At 38.3% G+C, this 18,281-nt stretch overlaps 2 protein-coding genes across 2 annotated transcripts; one reads left to right on the top strand and one right to left on the bottom strand.

Moving 5' to 3' along the window:
• Nucleotides 1–1,569: 1,569 nt before the first annotated feature.
• Nucleotides 1,570–7,677, top strand: LOC120794981 (G-protein coupled receptor family C group 6 member A-like). The gene is given in 8 exon segments (XM_040136405.1): nt 1,570–1,739; nt 1,836–2,148; nt 2,344–2,996; nt 2,998–3,037; nt 3,772–3,984; nt 4,070–4,187; nt 6,763–6,974; nt 6,976–7,677. Coding segments are annotated over 8 exon segments (2,421 nt in total).
• Nucleotides 7,678–9,989: 2,312 nt separating this feature from the next.
• odc1 (ornithine decarboxylase 1) lies at nt 9,990–15,300 on the bottom strand. Its single transcript, XM_040137987.1, has 11 exons — nt 15,161–15,300; nt 14,091–14,239; nt 13,780–13,914; nt 13,268–13,441; nt 12,941–13,113; nt 12,610–12,826; nt 12,438–12,521; nt 12,013–12,175; nt 11,785–11,900; nt 11,430–11,644; nt 9,990–11,321 (listed from the first exon to the last, which is right to left on the bottom strand). The coding sequence occupies exons 3-11, from the start codon at nt 13,879–13,881 to the stop codon at nt 11,183–11,185; spliced, it is 1,383 nt and encodes a 460-aa protein (XP_039993921.1). The 5' UTR covers nt 13,882–13,914; nt 14,091–14,239; nt 15,161–15,300; the 3' UTR covers nt 9,990–11,182.
• Between the last annotated feature and the right edge of the window lie 2,981 nt (nt 15,301–18,281).

The raw sequence follows: 18,281 nt of genomic DNA, 5'->3' as shown, positions 1-18,281 counted from the left end.
GATAGTTGGAGGAAGCGCAAGAAGGAGTTGCCCAAGTGAGCCTGGTGTCAGAGCAGCAGCAGTAGAATTTGCACTAGAATTTAATTAATGTGGCCCTGATTTCAAGGACTTGATATTCACATTACATTTATTTTCATTTTAGACTCTTACTGTAGTAGTAATTGTAGACTACTCCCAGATCAGCAAAGCTATATTTCAGTGGTGGAATGCAACTACGTACATTTACTCAAGTACTCTATTAATTTTAACAGGTTTTAGGCAAATATTGTGCTTTTTACTCTTCTACATTTAGTTGACAGCTAGAGTAACTTTTAAGGTAGTAAAAGTCTCAGCAGCAGCAGCAGCAGCATATATACAGCATTAAAATGAATCTGCCAGCAGTATATAAAGTAGCAAACATTCGCTCCACCTCAACCGTTGAAAAATTAAATAACATTGAAATAAAACATTACAATGTAGTTTAAACCTTAAAGATACCTTTTCTTTTGATAGTTTGAGTGCCAGTACTTCTTAAGTAAAATTATGAATGCAGGGTTTTTACTTGGGATGGAGTATTTTTATAGTGCAATGTGACTTACTCAAGATAATGATCTCAATACTTCTTCCAACACTGGCTATAATCATTTTTCCTGAGAAGATGTTAATATTGCATGCATTCAGGAACAAATTTCTAAAAAAAAAAGTTTTGATGTTTTAAAACAACTAGCTAAAACAATAATATTTCTTGTAATAAGTTTTACAATTCTGACTGCTGCTGACATAATAAACAATAACCATGCAAGAAATGGCGTCGATCTTGACAATTCATTCATTATTTTATAAAACAACAGCCAACACTTGCTTGTTCTGAAGCTTTTGACCGTATTACACTGTCTTCATCAGCAGATGGAGTTTGCTCAGTTCTCATGTAGATGTTCAAATTTTCCTCTATTCTGGGCACTTTTTGGACTTCTTGTACAATAATAAATTATTTATGTGGGCTTAAATCTATTTGCAAAATAAAATGTATCCACAGTATTATCTCCACATTAAAATAGCTATGGTCACTGAGCAAATGACAAATGATTCATTTAACTAAAACATAACCATTTCTATTTCAAGGCATATAATTAAGTTAAGTTAGTGCAGCGTTTATGTAGTATGCTGCCCTCCCATGGCCTGAAGTGCAAACTGTGCCCAATTGTTTTTGGAGTTACTGAAATGAGTAAAAGAGACATCGTGTGATTCAAATACAGTGAAATGCATAAACCTACCTTGTCTAAACCTGTTTATCAGCTGAAAATGGGAGATTGTAAAAACTGATAATGAACTATATGTAACCATGCATGAATCATCCTCTGTGAATAGATCAAATCAGCTGGATGTTCTCATGCCAATCTATTGTTTTGAGGATGTATAAATAAGAGCAAGTGTTTTGCATCAAGGTACAGATTCTGTCTGACAACGTAAATGATCCTGGCTAACTTCACACAAGGGGAAGTTTTATCAGAGCTGTTGTCACCGAACCTGGTCATACTGCAGAGAGGAACACATGATTACCTACATCTATTTTACCCCCGTGTGTCCATAATGTTCTGAATATGGTTATTTGTCAGTGTCCTGAGTGTATTTCACTCTTCTTCAGCAGAGAATGGACTATTGCGGGCATACTCTCCTGGAGATATCATCATTGGAGGACTTTTCCCTATTCATATAAAGACAAATAGAACCACAACACCTGGACCAATCTCCTGTAGTGTGTAAGTATGGCCTCACTGAAATTACTCCATTTACATGGTATATTACAAAAGTCCATTCATTCAGAAATTTCACCTGTCCTTTGTCAATTTTTGCAGGTGTGACTTCAGAATGTTCTTACACACCCAACTGATGATATACGCCATCAGAGAAATAAACCAGCGCACAATAGGGGTTCTACCCAACTTCACCATAGGATATGACATCTATGACACTTGTGGAGATGTCAGCCTTGCCGTCAGAGCAACACTTCAACTGCTTAAGAACCAGTCAGACTTTCAAAGCTGTTTACTACCTGCAAACATTCATTCTGCTTTACCTGAACCCCAGATAAAGGTGGTGATGGGTGAGAGGTATTCTGAAGTATCAATAGCTGTTGCGCGAGTTGTTGCTCGGTCATCAGTTGCCCAGGTTTGTCTGCTCTGTACTTGATAGTGTCCTTTACAGTTAGAAATACACACAGAATTCTAATCTAAATCTAAGGCTCTGGAACTTAATAATTGCCATGATATCAATTAATATATCCTGTCTTTAAATTTAAAGGCATCACTGTTGCAAACTATATGCAGAAAAATTTCAATGGGATTTTCTTCCTGTTTGTTACAGATTAGGTATGCATCTACTAGTGCACAGCTCAGCAAGAAGTTGAAGTTCCCAACTTTTCTGCGAACAATATCTAGTGATGAACATCAGACAAAGGCCATTGTTGAGCTGGTAATGCAGTTTAACTGGAAAACAGTAGCCATTTTAAGAAGTGACGATGAGTACGGGAAGTACAGCAGTGACCACCTTGTGGACAACTTCAATAAAATGGACATTTGCATTGAATTTACTGACATCCTGCCTGCTTACTTTTCCCAGAACAATTCAATAACCCATACATTGCTGGCTAATCTGATGAGCAATATCAGTAAATCCTCTGCTGAGGCCATCATCATGTTCACCAAGGATGCCAATGTTGATGTCATAATAGAAGAAGCTATTAAACACAGACTCAACAGAACTTTGATTGCAAGTGATTCTTGGTCCACCTCTACAAAGGTCTCTGCGATGCCAGGCATTGATTTGGCTGGGCATGTTTTCGGATTCATCTCTAAGAGGAATGAAGTGCCTGGTTTTAAAGATTACATCATGTCTATGTTCAACAGAACCCCTAACACTATTCTTGAGCATTACCTGACTCACTATGCACTTTGTTCTAATCAGTCTGGGGAGAACAGAGAAAATAACTGCACACCAGCAGAAACCCACATCCGGTTGACAACAGTGTCAACGTAACACCAAATTTACAGCCTTGGAGGTACAGTCAAGATATCTTAGTGAAATATTTTACATTGCTACTGGATGTCTTTAAAGCAATAGCTCAACATTTTTGGAAACACACTTATTCACTTTCTTGCACTTAGATGAGAAGATTGATACCTTTCTCATGTCTGTCGAGTAAATACGAAGCTACGACCAGCAGCTGGATAGCTTAGCCTAGTATAGACTGGAAAATCAAGGGGGAAAAAGCCCGGCTCTGTCCAACTGTAAGATAACCCACCTACTATCAACTCTAAAGATCACCAATTAACACATTATGTGTCATTTGTTGAATCCATACAAAACCAAAGTGTAAAAACAATAATTTGCGTGTTCTGGGTCAGTTATGTGGGTTCTTTTTAACTATTTCTTTCTAACTTCCGGAGGTCTACCATGTTTTCCGTCCCTATGCTGAACTTAGTTGACCAACTGCTGGCTATAGTCAGTTATGAGAGTATAATCGATCGTCTCATCTAAAACGCGGCAAGGAAGCAAATAATGTCCCAATATGTCAAACTATCTCTTAAAAAGAAACAAAAATTACAATGTCTTTTTTGTTGTTGATAAAATATACCTCTAATATTCTACTTACACTGTAAAGTTACCAACATTTTTAGAAGTCTCCTATATGAAATACAGTATTTACCATTTTATCATTTGTTGTTTTTACAGCAAATCAGCAATTTTCTTGATTTTACAGCAATGTAATTTTGTTTATGTTTGTCTCCACAGCTTCTCATGGATATCCAGAAAGTCAACTTTACTGTGAACACCACACATATATTCTTTAACACCAACGGAGACCCCAGTTTAGGATATGATATTGTATATTGGGACATGGTTGAATCCACACAGCGCACACACATCAAAACCATCTGAGAATACTGGCCAGATGAAAAAATCAAAGTCCCAGATGATCTTGTTAGAAAATTGCGCAATGTGAACGTGAGGTCAAAACTTTATTGTATTTTATTATGTCCCAGAATAATTTATGAATATAATGTTGAACCAACTGTTATGTCCTCCAAAGGTAACTGTTTACAACTGCTCCAAAACATGTAAACCAGGGCAAGAGTTGAAACAGCAACGCAAACAGCATTTCAAACATTGTGTTCCATGTGCACATGGAGAGTTTTCCTATGGAAATGGTAAGTGTTTTATTACAAATCTCAAGCAACATAATCATTTCTCTAGACAAGTGAACAGTCCCATTCCCATATGAAAAATCCCGTCTTCTAAGAGAATCCCTATCATAGATACATTACTAAGAATATCAAATTTACTTCATAGGGGACAGTTGGGATGGATTGTTTTTATGATCTGCAGCCGAGTGATACAAACATGAACATTATACAAAGTTGTAACAATAGTTTGAGATAGATATAACAACATGGTATTTTTCTGATTAGCCCATAACATGGACTTTTTTGCAATAAAAGAATAATTGAATAAATATTTATTGTCTATTTATTTATTATTAACCATTTCAAAACCTGTTTTGTTAGAAACAATGTATAATGGCACGCTTAGATTTACATTTGCTCATTTGGCAGAAACTTTTATCCATAGCGACTTACAAGTAAGGGACAACACTCAAACTTCAGTATAGTAGGATTAAGAACTAAGTATTAAATCGGAAAGAATGCCCAGTGAATTAGGATTCAAATGAAGACTTGCACTTTGCCCGAGATAGCCATATCAAAACCTGACTGATTTGGATCGAGGAGGTCAGTCCATGAGAGGAATTCTGAGACCTGTTTGACCTGTTTGTAAAAAGCAGTTTTGGCGGCAACAATGCGTGATGAGAAGGAAGATGGGAGCAACTCACAACCCTTGAAGGGGTCCCTGGATTTACGATATTTTCTCTCAGAGTCTCTGAGATTGGTACGCAGCCTCCGGATAGTTAGGCAGGTTGGAGCAAGCAGGTTTGGTGGATAGAGGACACATGCTATCCAGACATGAACCCAGTGTAGAGCAGAGAGACTGTGTGGCATCATTGACCTCTGGTAAGGAAAATGTGCTAAGAGGAGGTAGAGCGGAGGCAACCACTGAGGAAGCGTGGGTGGGAGACAGATTGCGGAGGTTGCGGTGGAACGAGAGCAGAGGTCGTGGAACAGAGGGCTGTTACGGGAGGCATACAGTGAAGTGAATTAAGTCATGGTCAGAGAGGTGCAGAGGTGGCACGGTTTTGAGTGAGAATGAGGTCAAGTCCTTTCCCGGCTTTTTTGAGTCGGAGGGCTGAAACCTTGTTTTAAGTCATATGAGCATACCTCTGACTGATGTACTGATGACCGCAGATTCCCGATTGTCTGAGTGGATGTTCATATCACCTAGGATGAGCGCACAGCCATGTTCGGGAGTTGAGGAGAGTACTGCGTCGAGTTCTTCCACAAAATCACCGGTTTGGCCTGGTGGATGGTAAATGACCACCACAGTCCAACCTCCTCACCCAGACAGACGGTAGGTATTTGAGAATGTGTAGTTGGTGGAGAGTGCAGCCAGGGTCGCAGTGTTTTGTGGTTTGAAGTCTCAGCGAGAGCCAGTAGCTCAAGGAACAGCTTGTTTAGCATAGGCAGGAATAAAATAAGCCTTGTTAATTGCAGAATGGCAGTTCAACAACCAACAAGTGGGTGAGGCAATGACCAGAGGTAAGCCAGGTTTCTGTGGCTTTTTTGGCATAGTGATACTTTGCGGTTATCGGAGACAACAGGAATGGAGTGGAAGCATACAGCTATAGTGCCGAGTACAGACAGAGTTTAAGTGCTCAGGTTAAATAGGGACAGTTTACCTTGTCGATGGCTCGCTTGGTGGATTGGCACAGGTAGACTCGCTGGTTTTACTGGTGTAGTTCTTCAACTACACATGAGGTCTAACGCTTCAGCAACAGTCTCTATTGATATAGCTTGAGCTATGTTAATAGAACAGTTTTTTCATAGCCCTAATTACACATTAGGAGTGGAATTAGCCATTACCTAAATTGTGGTAAACATAACAAATGGTGTGTCCTGTTTTCCAGTTGCTCTCTATTTTTGAACCAACCCACCTAACTATAAGGATCCGCATTTACTGTTTCTTTACACTGAAATATTGGTCCTAATAGGTAATTGAAAATAAAGTTTTAATATAGACTTTTCTCTTCTGCATATGGCAAAATACACCTTTATAATCAACAATTTTCTGACCCCACCTCCACCCTTAATAATTTTTGTACAATCCCTAAGTAAGAAGGAGCTTTGTATTTAATCATACCACCAGCATGAGTTTTAACCATATGTCTTCTCCCTATTAAAGTTATAAACCAAAATGAAAGTTTAATTTACATCATGTTTTAAGATGACAACAAAGGAATACTCTTTTAAAAATTGGTGGCAACTGTTTATAATTTAAACAAAAATCTGCTAAAAGTTTAAAACTTTAAGATCTCTTATGTATGAGTAATATATTGAATATGATGTTCAGGTTTAATTCTTATTGTTGCCTTCCTTGTTTTCCCAAATGTCAAAAGAGAGTTTTACATTCATTTGCAAATAATGCATAACTTTACATACTACTGTTTTGTGAGTGTGATCGGATGCTGTGGCTGGGTACTTCCTCATTTATGTTGAAAAAATATTCAACATTTCAGGAATTCAAAGAAATGTATTCTTTATGCTGAATAAGCATAAAAAATATTATTATTTCCCTCATGCAGTTAAAATTGCATTTCTTTGTTTACATCTGTAGGTGAGGAGTGTAAGAGCTGTAGTCAAGAGAAGTATTCATCTCCACAAAGGCATAAGTGTTTGGACAAAACTGTTGAATTCCTACACTGGGCAGATCCCTTCATCATCATTTTGAGTTCCTTAGAAGTCTTCGGGATAATTGTTACCATAGTGTTTGCTATTTTGTTTACAGTCTATCATGGCACTCCCTTTGTGAAGGCAGTTGGAGGGTTATTTGTGTTTCTTGGAGCTTTTTTCCCTGCTGACCTGCTTCTGCCTTACGTTCAGCTTCACAGGAATGCCCACTGAAGCCTCCTGCATGGTAGGCCTGCCTGTCTTCGGCATGGCCTCTCCCGTCTGCATCTCCTGCATTCTGGCCAACCTGCTCCAAATCTTAGTGGGCTTCAGCTTTGACTTGAAGATAGGGAAACTCAATCAGCCACTGGCTGTGGTGACCGCCGTGTCTGGAATCCAGTTTGCCCTGTGTCTGCCATGGCTGTACCATAACCCCCCATTTCCACACCAAAAGATCTTAAGCAAGACCATCCTGAAGCAGTGTGAAAATGGCTCCAAAGGGTTCTTTAGAGCCATGTTAAGCTACAACGCTTTCTTGGCCCTTATTTGTTTCCTGTTTGCATTCCAAGGTAAACGGCTGCCAGATTTGTATAAAAATGCAAGTTTAATCACCATTAGCATGCTGCTATTTTTAATCATTTGGATCCACTTCATCCCGATTTACATCAATTTGTTCGGGAAGTACAAACGAGCAATAGAAAGTGCAGCCATACTCATTGCTAGCTACAGCATCCTCGGCTGTCACTTAGCCCCTAAGTGTCACATTATGGTGTTCAGGAAAGAGATTAATAATGAGAACGCCATTACTGAGTACATCAGGAAGCATTATGAGCAGAGAGGCATGACTGTGGTGAAATCATAATCTCACGGGCACATCCATAAATTCTTTGCCAGTGCTGGGTAACAATTATCCACAAAGAAATATCTTTCTTTGGTGAAATCGTTGTCAGTGTAACTCTCTTTGACTACTTTAACATGTTTGTGCCCACAAAAAGCTGGGTTAGACCTGAGCAGAACCAACCTTGTTTGCTTTTACCTTCTAACAATTAGAGTATCAACACATATTTATGCTGCATATATCCTGACACATACAAGTATTTGCAGTTGGTTTTTCACTACTCCTTCTTCACTGCTGTTACTACCACTGCTGCTAAATGAGATGTTTTGTAAAGAAATTAGGCTAATTTGTGATCTTTGCTGACTTTTCTCTCTTGGATTGTCAATTTAAAAGCCATTTTATATACAGGACAAAATAAAGATTGAAAAAAACTGAAAAAGAAACTATGTAGTGTGCTTGCGTGGTAAATGTACAGTAGGTGTTTAGTAAGTAAGCTTTTATTTTTACCCACCTAAATAATGTACACCGATAAACCACAACATTACAACCAGTCACTGGTTGTAATGTTGTGGCTAATCTGTGTATATTTTTATAGTTTGAACATATTGTCATTAAGTAATGAGTCAGACATACCCATTAACTGACACAAAAAATGACTGAATGATAGTTTGCACTTTTTATTTAAGTGAATACACAGATTGATGTGATCTTAATGGGAACATGTCGATAATCAACTGTATCTTTAAAATTAGGTATACTTTAAAAAAAATCAATTGTTTGTTTAGGTTGGGCTTGTTTTATCTCTTGAACATGCAATTTTGTCTTTTGGTTTGTTTTTGTTTTCTGCTAACGTGAACTTCATTACTTACATTTTGTAATGTGATTTTTTAAAATTAGATTTAGGTAATGTTTTTGTCTGTAAAGAGATGTTTTTGATAAATGTTACATTATGAGTGGCGGTGTATTGCGAATTTATTCAAATTTAATTCTCTTTGTGAATACTACAATACACATTCCACGTACCTTGAAATTGTGTCCATGGAGTTTTCACTGTATGGACAATGCACCAAAATGGAAACAAACACAAAGAGCTGTCTTTTGACAATTTTTTCAGAATAACAACTCCAGCAGGGAAATGTCTATCTAACCTGGGGTTCCAGCATATACTTATTCAACCTTGAAGTATTTTCAGGGTGTATGAATGCATTTACTCCATCTAGAATACTGGTTTGAGGTCCGGGTGACCTCTGTGTAACAACTCCAATGAGAAATTGATAAGCTGCATAGCTGCAGTTCCTAAAATGTATCCTAAAAATGCATTGTTGTGTGTGTTGACATAATAAACCACAATAACAAATACCAGTTAGATTTAAAGGTTACCATCGGTAATAATACATAAGGTCCAACATAATTTGTTTACTAAATTAACTCAGAGTATAAAAAAAGCAGAAACAAACAAAATGATACAAAGCTGTACATTAAAATACAAAACAAAATTAAGTAATTTCATGAAAGGAACTGTTAATACTAATATTAATGATATAGATGCAATATCATTGATTATAATGACTAGAATTCCTAGATGTAAAACATTGTAAATGTACAGTAAGTAGGACTAGGTGTAATGAATAAATCAATGTAAGTACTTGTATCTATCAACATATTACTGTTAGTACAGGGTAACCATCTCCACTTTGTAAAGAGTCAGATTACCTAAATCTCACACACAAAAAATATATTCGCAGTCATCCTTAAGGTTAACTGGTAACAGTTAATTGAAACTTGGTTGAGACAGTTCTGAAAACTGTTTTGTAGATGAAGTGACTTAGAGTTGATTGGTTATCTTTAAGATTAGACATGTCATACAATCCAGTCGTGTAGTGTAAAATCTATGAAGGTGAGAATTTACATGAGGTATAATTTATATTCGGACACGGACAAACTTTTTTTTTTTTTTTTTTTAAATAAACCTAGTGCTATTTGAGAAAAAGGGTTTGTTGTAGGGTGATGCTACACAGGCATGCAAAACCAACTGCCTTGTGTGTCTCAAGTATATTTGTGAGTGGCAAGCAAATGACAGTGAAAAGCAGGAGAGAGGGTGGGGGAAAAAAAAAAAAAAAAAAAAGCATAGCATAATCATAACTTGATCTTAATCATAAAGTGAGAATGTAATTTCCTTCTGCGACCACTATATGGGGCTCTTGAACAGCTTTCTAAAGTACATAATGCCTATACAAGCACTTCATTTGACTCTTTGTATGTGTTCCCATTTGTACAAATCACACAACATCCATAATTTGGCTCTGCAGCTAATGTTTTATTTATTAAAAAAATACAAAATTTTAAAGTTTCCATAGGAAAGCATTATGAATTAGCAATCCCATCTCTTTCGTATCAATTTCAAATGTATGTTTAAACACTCAATATCATTAATAGATTTGTCTTACACAAGTTACAAAACAAAAAGGATAGAAATATGGAGAAGAGAAGGGGTGCAGTCTGCTTCTTGAGTCCCTGTGTTTTAAGTGTTAATCGTGAAGATTTGTTTTTGGTGGCACCTGTAGTAGCTGAAATTTCTATGCAGTGTGTGTGTCTATATTGCTGACAAGTTGTCAATTGCTGCAGCCGTATCAGCACAGAGTCACACTATATGGTGTTTTGACAATTTTGCATGTGAAATTGTAGCTCTGTCCATAACCAGCAGAGAAGCATTTACAGAACACAAAGTGTATGGGATGGGGGAGTATTTCTTAATATGTTAACATCTTGAGGATTAACACTTTAAGGGTTCTGTACAGAAGTGGAGATCATGGAAAAGAAAAATATTAACATAGCAGCCATTTGAGGAATTAAATCACCCCTCCAACCACCTCTTTGCGAGTTACTAGCCAGGGATATGACTTCATCTGTTAATAGGGCTTTGAAGGGTCGGCAGTTAAAACACCTCCTTACATTTTGCCTAAGCTGTAAGCAACCTGGTACTATTTTTTTTTTTTTTTTTTTTTTTAAATATTACTAAATTAATAGCATGAGTAACCCTTTACCTCTTGAATTATAGCTACAGTTTCAAGTTTTGAGTCCTATGGTCATGGGAAACATTCAAAGAAAAGCAGTTTTGTTATTTATTTTGCAAAGAAACCGCTTCTTTCCCTACATTATTCCAGTTCAGCAAATACGTTCTTCATGAACTATAGTACTCCTGTTCGTGCAGTCATTCCCCACAGATTAGGGCAGGAAGACGGCACTAACAAATTCAAGTACAGAGTTGCCCTGTAACACTGCCTGGAACCCGTAGAGACACTCAGAGTGTGATTCAGCCTCATTTCATTGAGGGTTGATCCCCAGCTTCCATACAGAACACAGAAGTTTTGTGCAACAACATGTCCCTCTCATTCTCCCATCAAGTAACTGGCCTCGAATTTTCATGTACTTTTGGGGAGAAGGGAGAAAAAAAAAAAAAATATATATATATATAACCAATGATAACCTTAGCCAATATTTAATAAAGATCCCAAGATCATTGCTGTGTTTAAACCACATGAGCCTGGCAAGGCTTGGTGGACATCTCCAAGTTGCTCTCTTGGCCACAGCAGGCTGACACTTCAAAAAGACAAGACTCCTCCGCAGGAGCTGGCATGCCCTGGGAACAAATCTGCTGCACGTGTTGCCTGGAGAAAACAATGCAGATAAAAGTTAGATTTTCTAGGTACACGAGACTTACTTCAGAAAGTCCTCTATTATTAACTACCACTTTCACCTTGTGTGACATCACTCACCAGGCAAGGCGGGACATGACATAGTGAATGTCAGGTCTTTGGAAACCATTGAAGGTGGAGGAGGCAGCCACAGTGTAGGCACCCATGTTCTCAAAAACCAGCCAGTCGCCCACCTGCAAGTCAGGCAGGTTACACTGCTCAACAATACGATCAAGGCCATCACAAGTTGGGCCCCAGATACTGCAGGGGTACATGGCCTCATCTGGCTTTGGTTTCTAGTATTAAAGAGGTGGAAAGGGGGAGAAACAAAAAAAACAAGACATTTATCAAAACCATTTGATTCACCTTTCATTGAAGAATGAGGAGGCCCAGTTGGAGGAACTTGTTGCCACTACCATCTTTGATTTTCAATTACCTTATGCAGTGTTGGCAAACAGTGAGCATGGTCAAAGAGTATACAGTTGAAAGATCCATACACCCCATCATTGACATAGTACATCAGAGTCCTGTCATTGGTCCCTTCATCTTCCTCTGAAAAAAAAAATAAAAAATAACTTTACCGCTGAGAAAAAGTTACAAATCTACTTTCAGAATAAACTGCTTTAGTAAACCATGGTGTTTTTTTCTAAATCAAGGCTGTTACCGTCAGAGGCTGACTCCTCGTCCATGATGACCTTCTTGGCAATGATGTTGACAACAAGTGTGTAAGCAGAAGCTACGTAAAAGCGTCCTGGCTCAGCAATTATCTTAATACCAGTGTCAGCAGGGAAATACTTGTCCAGGGCTGGGTTGACTACAGCTGTGATCTAGAAAGAACAAAGTGTCCGCAAGTAAATCAGAGTCCAAAAAACATCAATAATGTTCAGCGTTTGAGACGCCACCTGATTTACATTATAAAAAAAATAAAAAATAAAAAAAAAAAAAAAAAAAAATAAATAATAATAATAATAATAATAATAATAATAATAATAATAAAAATATCTATCTATCTATATATCTATCTATATATCTATCTCTATCTATCTCTCTATATGTATATAAATAAAAAAAAAAGGGGTTGTCTCTTGCCTCTTCAAATTTGAGTTCAGCATCATCTGAACCAGGGAAACCACCACCAATGTCCAAGAGATCCATGTTGAAGCCAAGTTCATCCTAGGAGGTTACAAAATTAGGAGTTTTCATTTACTTGACTGGATGAAACCCTTGTGCATCAGTTGTATGTATTTCAGTCACAACTCACCCCCATATGAAAAACACAGCGGGCATCAGCGATAGCCTGTGCATAGGTCTTGGAATCAGTGCAGCCACTGCCAACATGGAAGCTGACACCGATCACGTCCAGCCCCAGTTCTTTAGCCCGCTCCAGAAGACCACGACAAGCTTTGAGTGGGGCCCCAAACTTCACACTCAGACGACACACTGACTTTGAGTCATCTGTGGCAATACGCAGCACCAGTCTGAGTACAGAAAAAAAAAAAAAAAAAAAGTAAGTGAAGAGACCAAAAATTCAGAGGAAGCGGATAAAAATAAAATACCACTAAAGCCTTTATATTATGGATGATAAGTCTTACTTGGCATTGTCATGACAGCGAGCCACTTTCATGAGTTCCACCTCGCTATCAAAGGTCATCATCTGGACCCCATGAGCAGACGCATACTTTATCTGAGAAACTTGTTTGCAGGGGTTGGCATAGATGATTCTGCTTGGATCCACTCCCAGAGACTGAACCAGCTGAATCTCCGTCTAGCAAGGGACAATACCAACAGTCGGAGGAGAGAGAGAGAAAAAAAAAAAAGTGCTAATTTAAAAACACGAACTGCCAAAACAATTCCAGCCAACAATCTAGAGTTTTGTATTCTGAGAACATTTAGTGCTTTGGAAAAATTTTACAACACACCTTGCTTGCACAGTCAAAGCCAGTTCCCAGGGATGCCAGTGTCATAACTACAGCCCGACTGTCATTGCATTTGACAGCATAGAAAGGAGTGACGCGAGGTAGGGCCCTCAACCAGCGCAGGTGTTTCTTAAGCACATCTCCCAAGTCACAGACGTAGAACGCGTCCCTGTCATCCTGTAATGATTAGATGAAAGGGACATATGCATTTAATAAAAGCAGTCCTATAACAAGAACAATCTTAAAATATAGAAGAATACATGGTGCACTGCAACAACAAACTACATTATGTTTGTAATATTAGAACAGTGACAACCATTGATACCACAAAGGGTTTAAGAGAGTTAATGAAGGAAAAAAAATTCAGACAGTGCAATGCCAGAAACATGACCAGGACAGTAGAACTTCTGTTAAACTGTTTGCTTTCAGTTGAATCCTGTTGACATTCATCAGCTAACAAATTAGGCCATTTGTGTATCCCCTAAACAGTGACTAAACAAATACAGGATGCTTACCGACATAGATGACTCATTGATCTTTTGCTCAACAATATCCCGGGCAGAGAAACCTTCCTCCAGGAAAAGGAATTCAAACTCAGTGGAAGTAGCAGCGTTCATAGTCACAAGTCCTTTAAATTAGTCACTAGTAAACTGGATGAGAGAGAGAGGGAGGCATATTGAGATTACATTCAGCTTTGAGAACAGTGTCTTGTGTTGTTGATTACTACATGCCATTTTATTCCCCACTCATGGAAAAGTATTATCTGTATAAGATGACAATACAATGTTGAATAGCGTTGCAAAAAAACAGACAGTTATACACTTACTTGGATACGAAAGAGATGGAATTCAGTGTTGCTGTTACTCAGGTGCAGAGAAGCCAAGGTGGCTCACCAGTGAAGTTAAACCCCTTTAAATAAGACTCGAGGCCAGGGCCTGCTGAGTAGCCAGTGTGTGATTTCCTAGAGTTATGATTCTGTAGAGGAGTTGAAAGAAGATTTTTAAAAATGAAAAATTTCCTCTGGGGAAAAAAAGCAGGGTCAGAAAAAAAAAAAAAAAAAAAGGTCAGCTATTTATGGACCCTACTTTAGTGAGTTTAAGACCCAAATATTACACTAAGTACAAATTCCAATATAAATTTATATATAAAACTATAAAATTCTACATTTTTAAATTATAAACAAAGTTACAGATTATTCTATTTAGAACCCATTATAACTGACGAGACATACAGTGGTCAGTGGTCTAAACGCCCGTGGCTCTCCCGTCTTTATTCGCGCTCTATTTTATAACTGTAATGACAACTCGACACCATAAGCAAAAAGTCATTGAAATAATCAAATGCTTAAACCCCCGCCCAGTCAAGATTTAATCCAATTACAAAAAAATCCGCCTTTAACGGCACGAAAATGAACCAATCAGTGACTCACAAATGACGCCGACGTCAACATGCCGGTTCTGCTTAGATCTCTCCATGCCATGAGGCGATTAAGCATTAGAAGTAACTTTTAACGTGGTTTAATCAAAATTAACATAAGTATAATCAAACAAATGTTCATCGTAATGTCAACACATCGAAGTCTAAGGCCTTGAAAAGTTGCCGTCTCAGGTTAACGTTATGCCGGTTAGTTACCAAGGTTAGCTTACACAGACAGTTGCTAACTAAGCAACCGTCTGCCACACCGGCCACGTCGTAGTGTTAGGTAACAGTCGATTCAACTTTGAAATATACTGACGTTACGGTCAAATAGCAAGACTACCCTGCCCCAATAATTCCTATTTTCATTGTTCTTTTTAAGGCGCTGTAGCTAGCTAACGTTTGCTAATGTTAGTTGACAAACATGTAAGGTAAAATATGACGTTGTTAGTTCCGTGTCATCGAAAAGTCCTTACTTACCTTAAAAAGCATTTACAAAGAGTTTGTCCATTAGACCCAAATGCTGGGATTAAAAAATAAAGCAGTTCCCCTTCAAAATGAAGTACGCTGCTGGAGGTGCCGCTTATACAAGGACTGAGACTGGAGTGGAGGTTCGTGAAAAGTCCCGACAGTATTTATAGAGAACTCGTTACCATGGCAACGCAGCCAGCTGAAACCGGCTTCCCATCCACGTATGAACCGGTTTAAGCTTGTCACCTCATCCACATGGTGGGAAAGACAGACAGAGAGGGACCGCTAGATATGGACACTAGATTACTTAAGGTAACACAGCCAATTCATCCCATCTATGTAAACGTTAAGTTTAATTGTGGTAAACGTAAGACAACCCCCCACACACACACAGTTAACAAGGTTAGTCAGCAATCACAGGATTTTCTAGGCCCAGCTTTTCAACTATTCACTTAGAAAACTTGACCCGTATTGTTTCTTTCGCCAGGTTTTCGTACTTCAGTGGAAAAAATAAATGTCCTCGTTATATTGAAGTCCGTGATTCCAATTAATGTTAAAAACCAGATTCCTAAAATGAAATGAAATTGTCCACAAGCATGCTCACCAGGACTGTCTGGCCAGGCTGTCCTTGCCGGACAGTGTAGGGAATTAGTGAAACTTATAATAAACATTAGAAGCTGATGGTTAAGATAATATTATATTTGTTTACATGTAATTTGCAAAAAGCAAAAACGTCAACGATTTTCTTGTTCCAAGCTCACAAATGTGAGGATTTGAGGCTTTCTTTGTGATACGATAGGAAATTGAATATCTTGTTTTTCTTGTTTTTGGACTGTTGTTCAGATTAAGTTGTCAATCTGAATAAATCACATTGGGCTCTGAGAAATAATAATAATAAATAATAATTTTCATTTTATAGAAAAATGACCAATCAAGAAAATAACCTATAGATTATTTGATAATGAAAATAATAATTAGTTGCAGACCTCACATGATCGTCAATGCAGGTTCAACATGGCCAGCTGCGATGGAAGAAACCTGCACTGCATTTGTGTTAATCCCAGAGATGCTCACTCACGCTGGCAGACTGCAACAGTCTGCTGGTCTCTACAGGGTCCCTTGTGACCTGGCTTGACAGCAGTTGGCTCAGTCTCACTCTAAGTTCTTAACCTGCCTGATGAAATTAAATGAGATCACAAGATGGCAGGGTATCAACACAGGCACACACTGTATGTCACAACATGTCTATAAAGTCAAGTTCTATAGATGTTCAAATAAAATTAATGCACTCATGAGTATTTTTTGAAGAAGTAGCACATCTTTTATGTCTATAGTCCTGTCCAAGTTTGTAAAACAAATGCTTTCCATCAATAAAAAATACTTATGTCACTGAAAATGGTGTGCAGGATTAAAAAGTAGACTCTCATGGTGCTAGTATTTCTAACCAGTGAGATGCTTTTCACCAAGACCGATCAAATTCCTGTCCCCCAGACCTTCCCCCTTACTGCACAGTCACAATCAGTCCAAATATTGCTTTCATAGACATTTGGTTTGCAAGCAGACATTACCAATTGGAGGAAAATGAAGAATTTGGTCAATATGACCCAACAGTACATGTGGAAATGTTGCACAGGCATCAGTTCCAGGATACTAACAGGAAATTTTAGGGCTTCATGAGGACCACAGATCTGTGGGCTTAACTTAATATCTTTTCCAGTTCTTAAGGCAACAATCAACATGGCATTCTACTCTTTGCACAAAAGGGTTTCCATTCAAATCTTCTGCAGGCTTGGTGAATGAAGTCATTTTTTCCAAGCAGTTTAATTATCAAAAAGTAAAAGCACAGCTCATTCTTAAGTGATCAAAAGTTAAAATGAGGTTAAGTGGCAAAGTTGTATGATGACATTATCTGCAACCATTTTCAAATATGACAGTTTTCCCTATAGTCCTGCCCTGAATCTGAACTTGTTCTAGCAGGCCTCCCCTCCTATGCTAACCCATGCCTCTGAGGCAGGAAGTGGGCTCACACTTGGGGACTAATTCATTTTCGAAGTTCAGAATCACAAGATCACAGTACCCTTAAAATGTATTGCATGCAAACCAAATAGAGTGTTTCTCTAGAGTGTTTTTCTCCTCTTGTAATGTCTATCTCTCAATCTGTGTGGACTTTCTGTTACTGTGGACTGTTGTGGCCTGACCCCCACATTTACAAGGCTTCACAAAAGACAGGGATGATGAATGAAAGAAACAGTGCAGTGGGACTTTGGAACTGTCTGTCATGTGTATCACTGCATCTGGCTTTGTATTTTTCCTCACTTCTCTGTTAACTCATAGATGCACAATGGAATGCCACAATCTTACTGTTTTATCGACTTATGTTCCTGTACTATCCAGCTCAGTGTGCCTAACATACAGTATCTTGTGACAGTGAGCAAATGAAACAAACCACCATTTTCCCTGACATTTATCAAGAAAATAATCAGTGCTCTACTTCATTTGTACCAAGATGAAGAAAGCTGATGTTTGGAACAAATAACATCACTCAAGTGAGATTGTTCTACATACATTGGTTCTGTTTCATGCAATGTTTTGGTGAGACATCATGTTTTAAATGCTTCCATTTATTGAGCTATGACTAGCGTTTCATTGGCACCTATCAGTTACCATGTGACAGTATATAGTGCCTGTAAACAGTACCTAGTAGTTATATAATAACTGACACACAGTTACACACAGTTACTCTGCATACGCCTTTTGCAGACAAAAGCGGCTGATTCATTCATTCATTTTCATCGACTCATTCATTCAGACAGCTACACGGCTGTGGTGTCAGCAGTCGAGGATTACAAGTGTTTAGTCTTCCTAAGAGGTTAAGGCTTGACCTCAATATACCTTAGCATTTTTGACTGGCCCAGACAGCTACTTATGAGACCTGAAATCTTAGTGTTTCTCTGCATGGCCTCAGGCCCACGTGAGCAGATACCTGAGGTGTTTCTTTACTCTTTGACTGGGCTTCATTTGTCATTTCAGATTAGACAGAGGGCGACTTTGGTGGGAGGAACCCCCAGTAGCATGTTGACACACTGATAGCTTAATCAACCTAAAGCTCTGACGGCACCGAAGACTCCAC

This window comes from Xiphias gladius, chromosome 10 (assembly GCF_016859285.1).
Source record: "Xiphias gladius isolate SHS-SW01 ecotype Sanya breed wild chromosome 10, ASM1685928v1, whole genome shotgun sequence".
Classification (NCBI taxonomy): Eukaryota; Metazoa; Chordata; class Actinopteri; order Istiophoriformes; family Xiphiidae; genus Xiphias; species Xiphias gladius.
The sequence above is the reverse complement of the archived record's forward strand: the minus strand, read 5'-3'. Positions and strand labels throughout refer to the sequence as shown.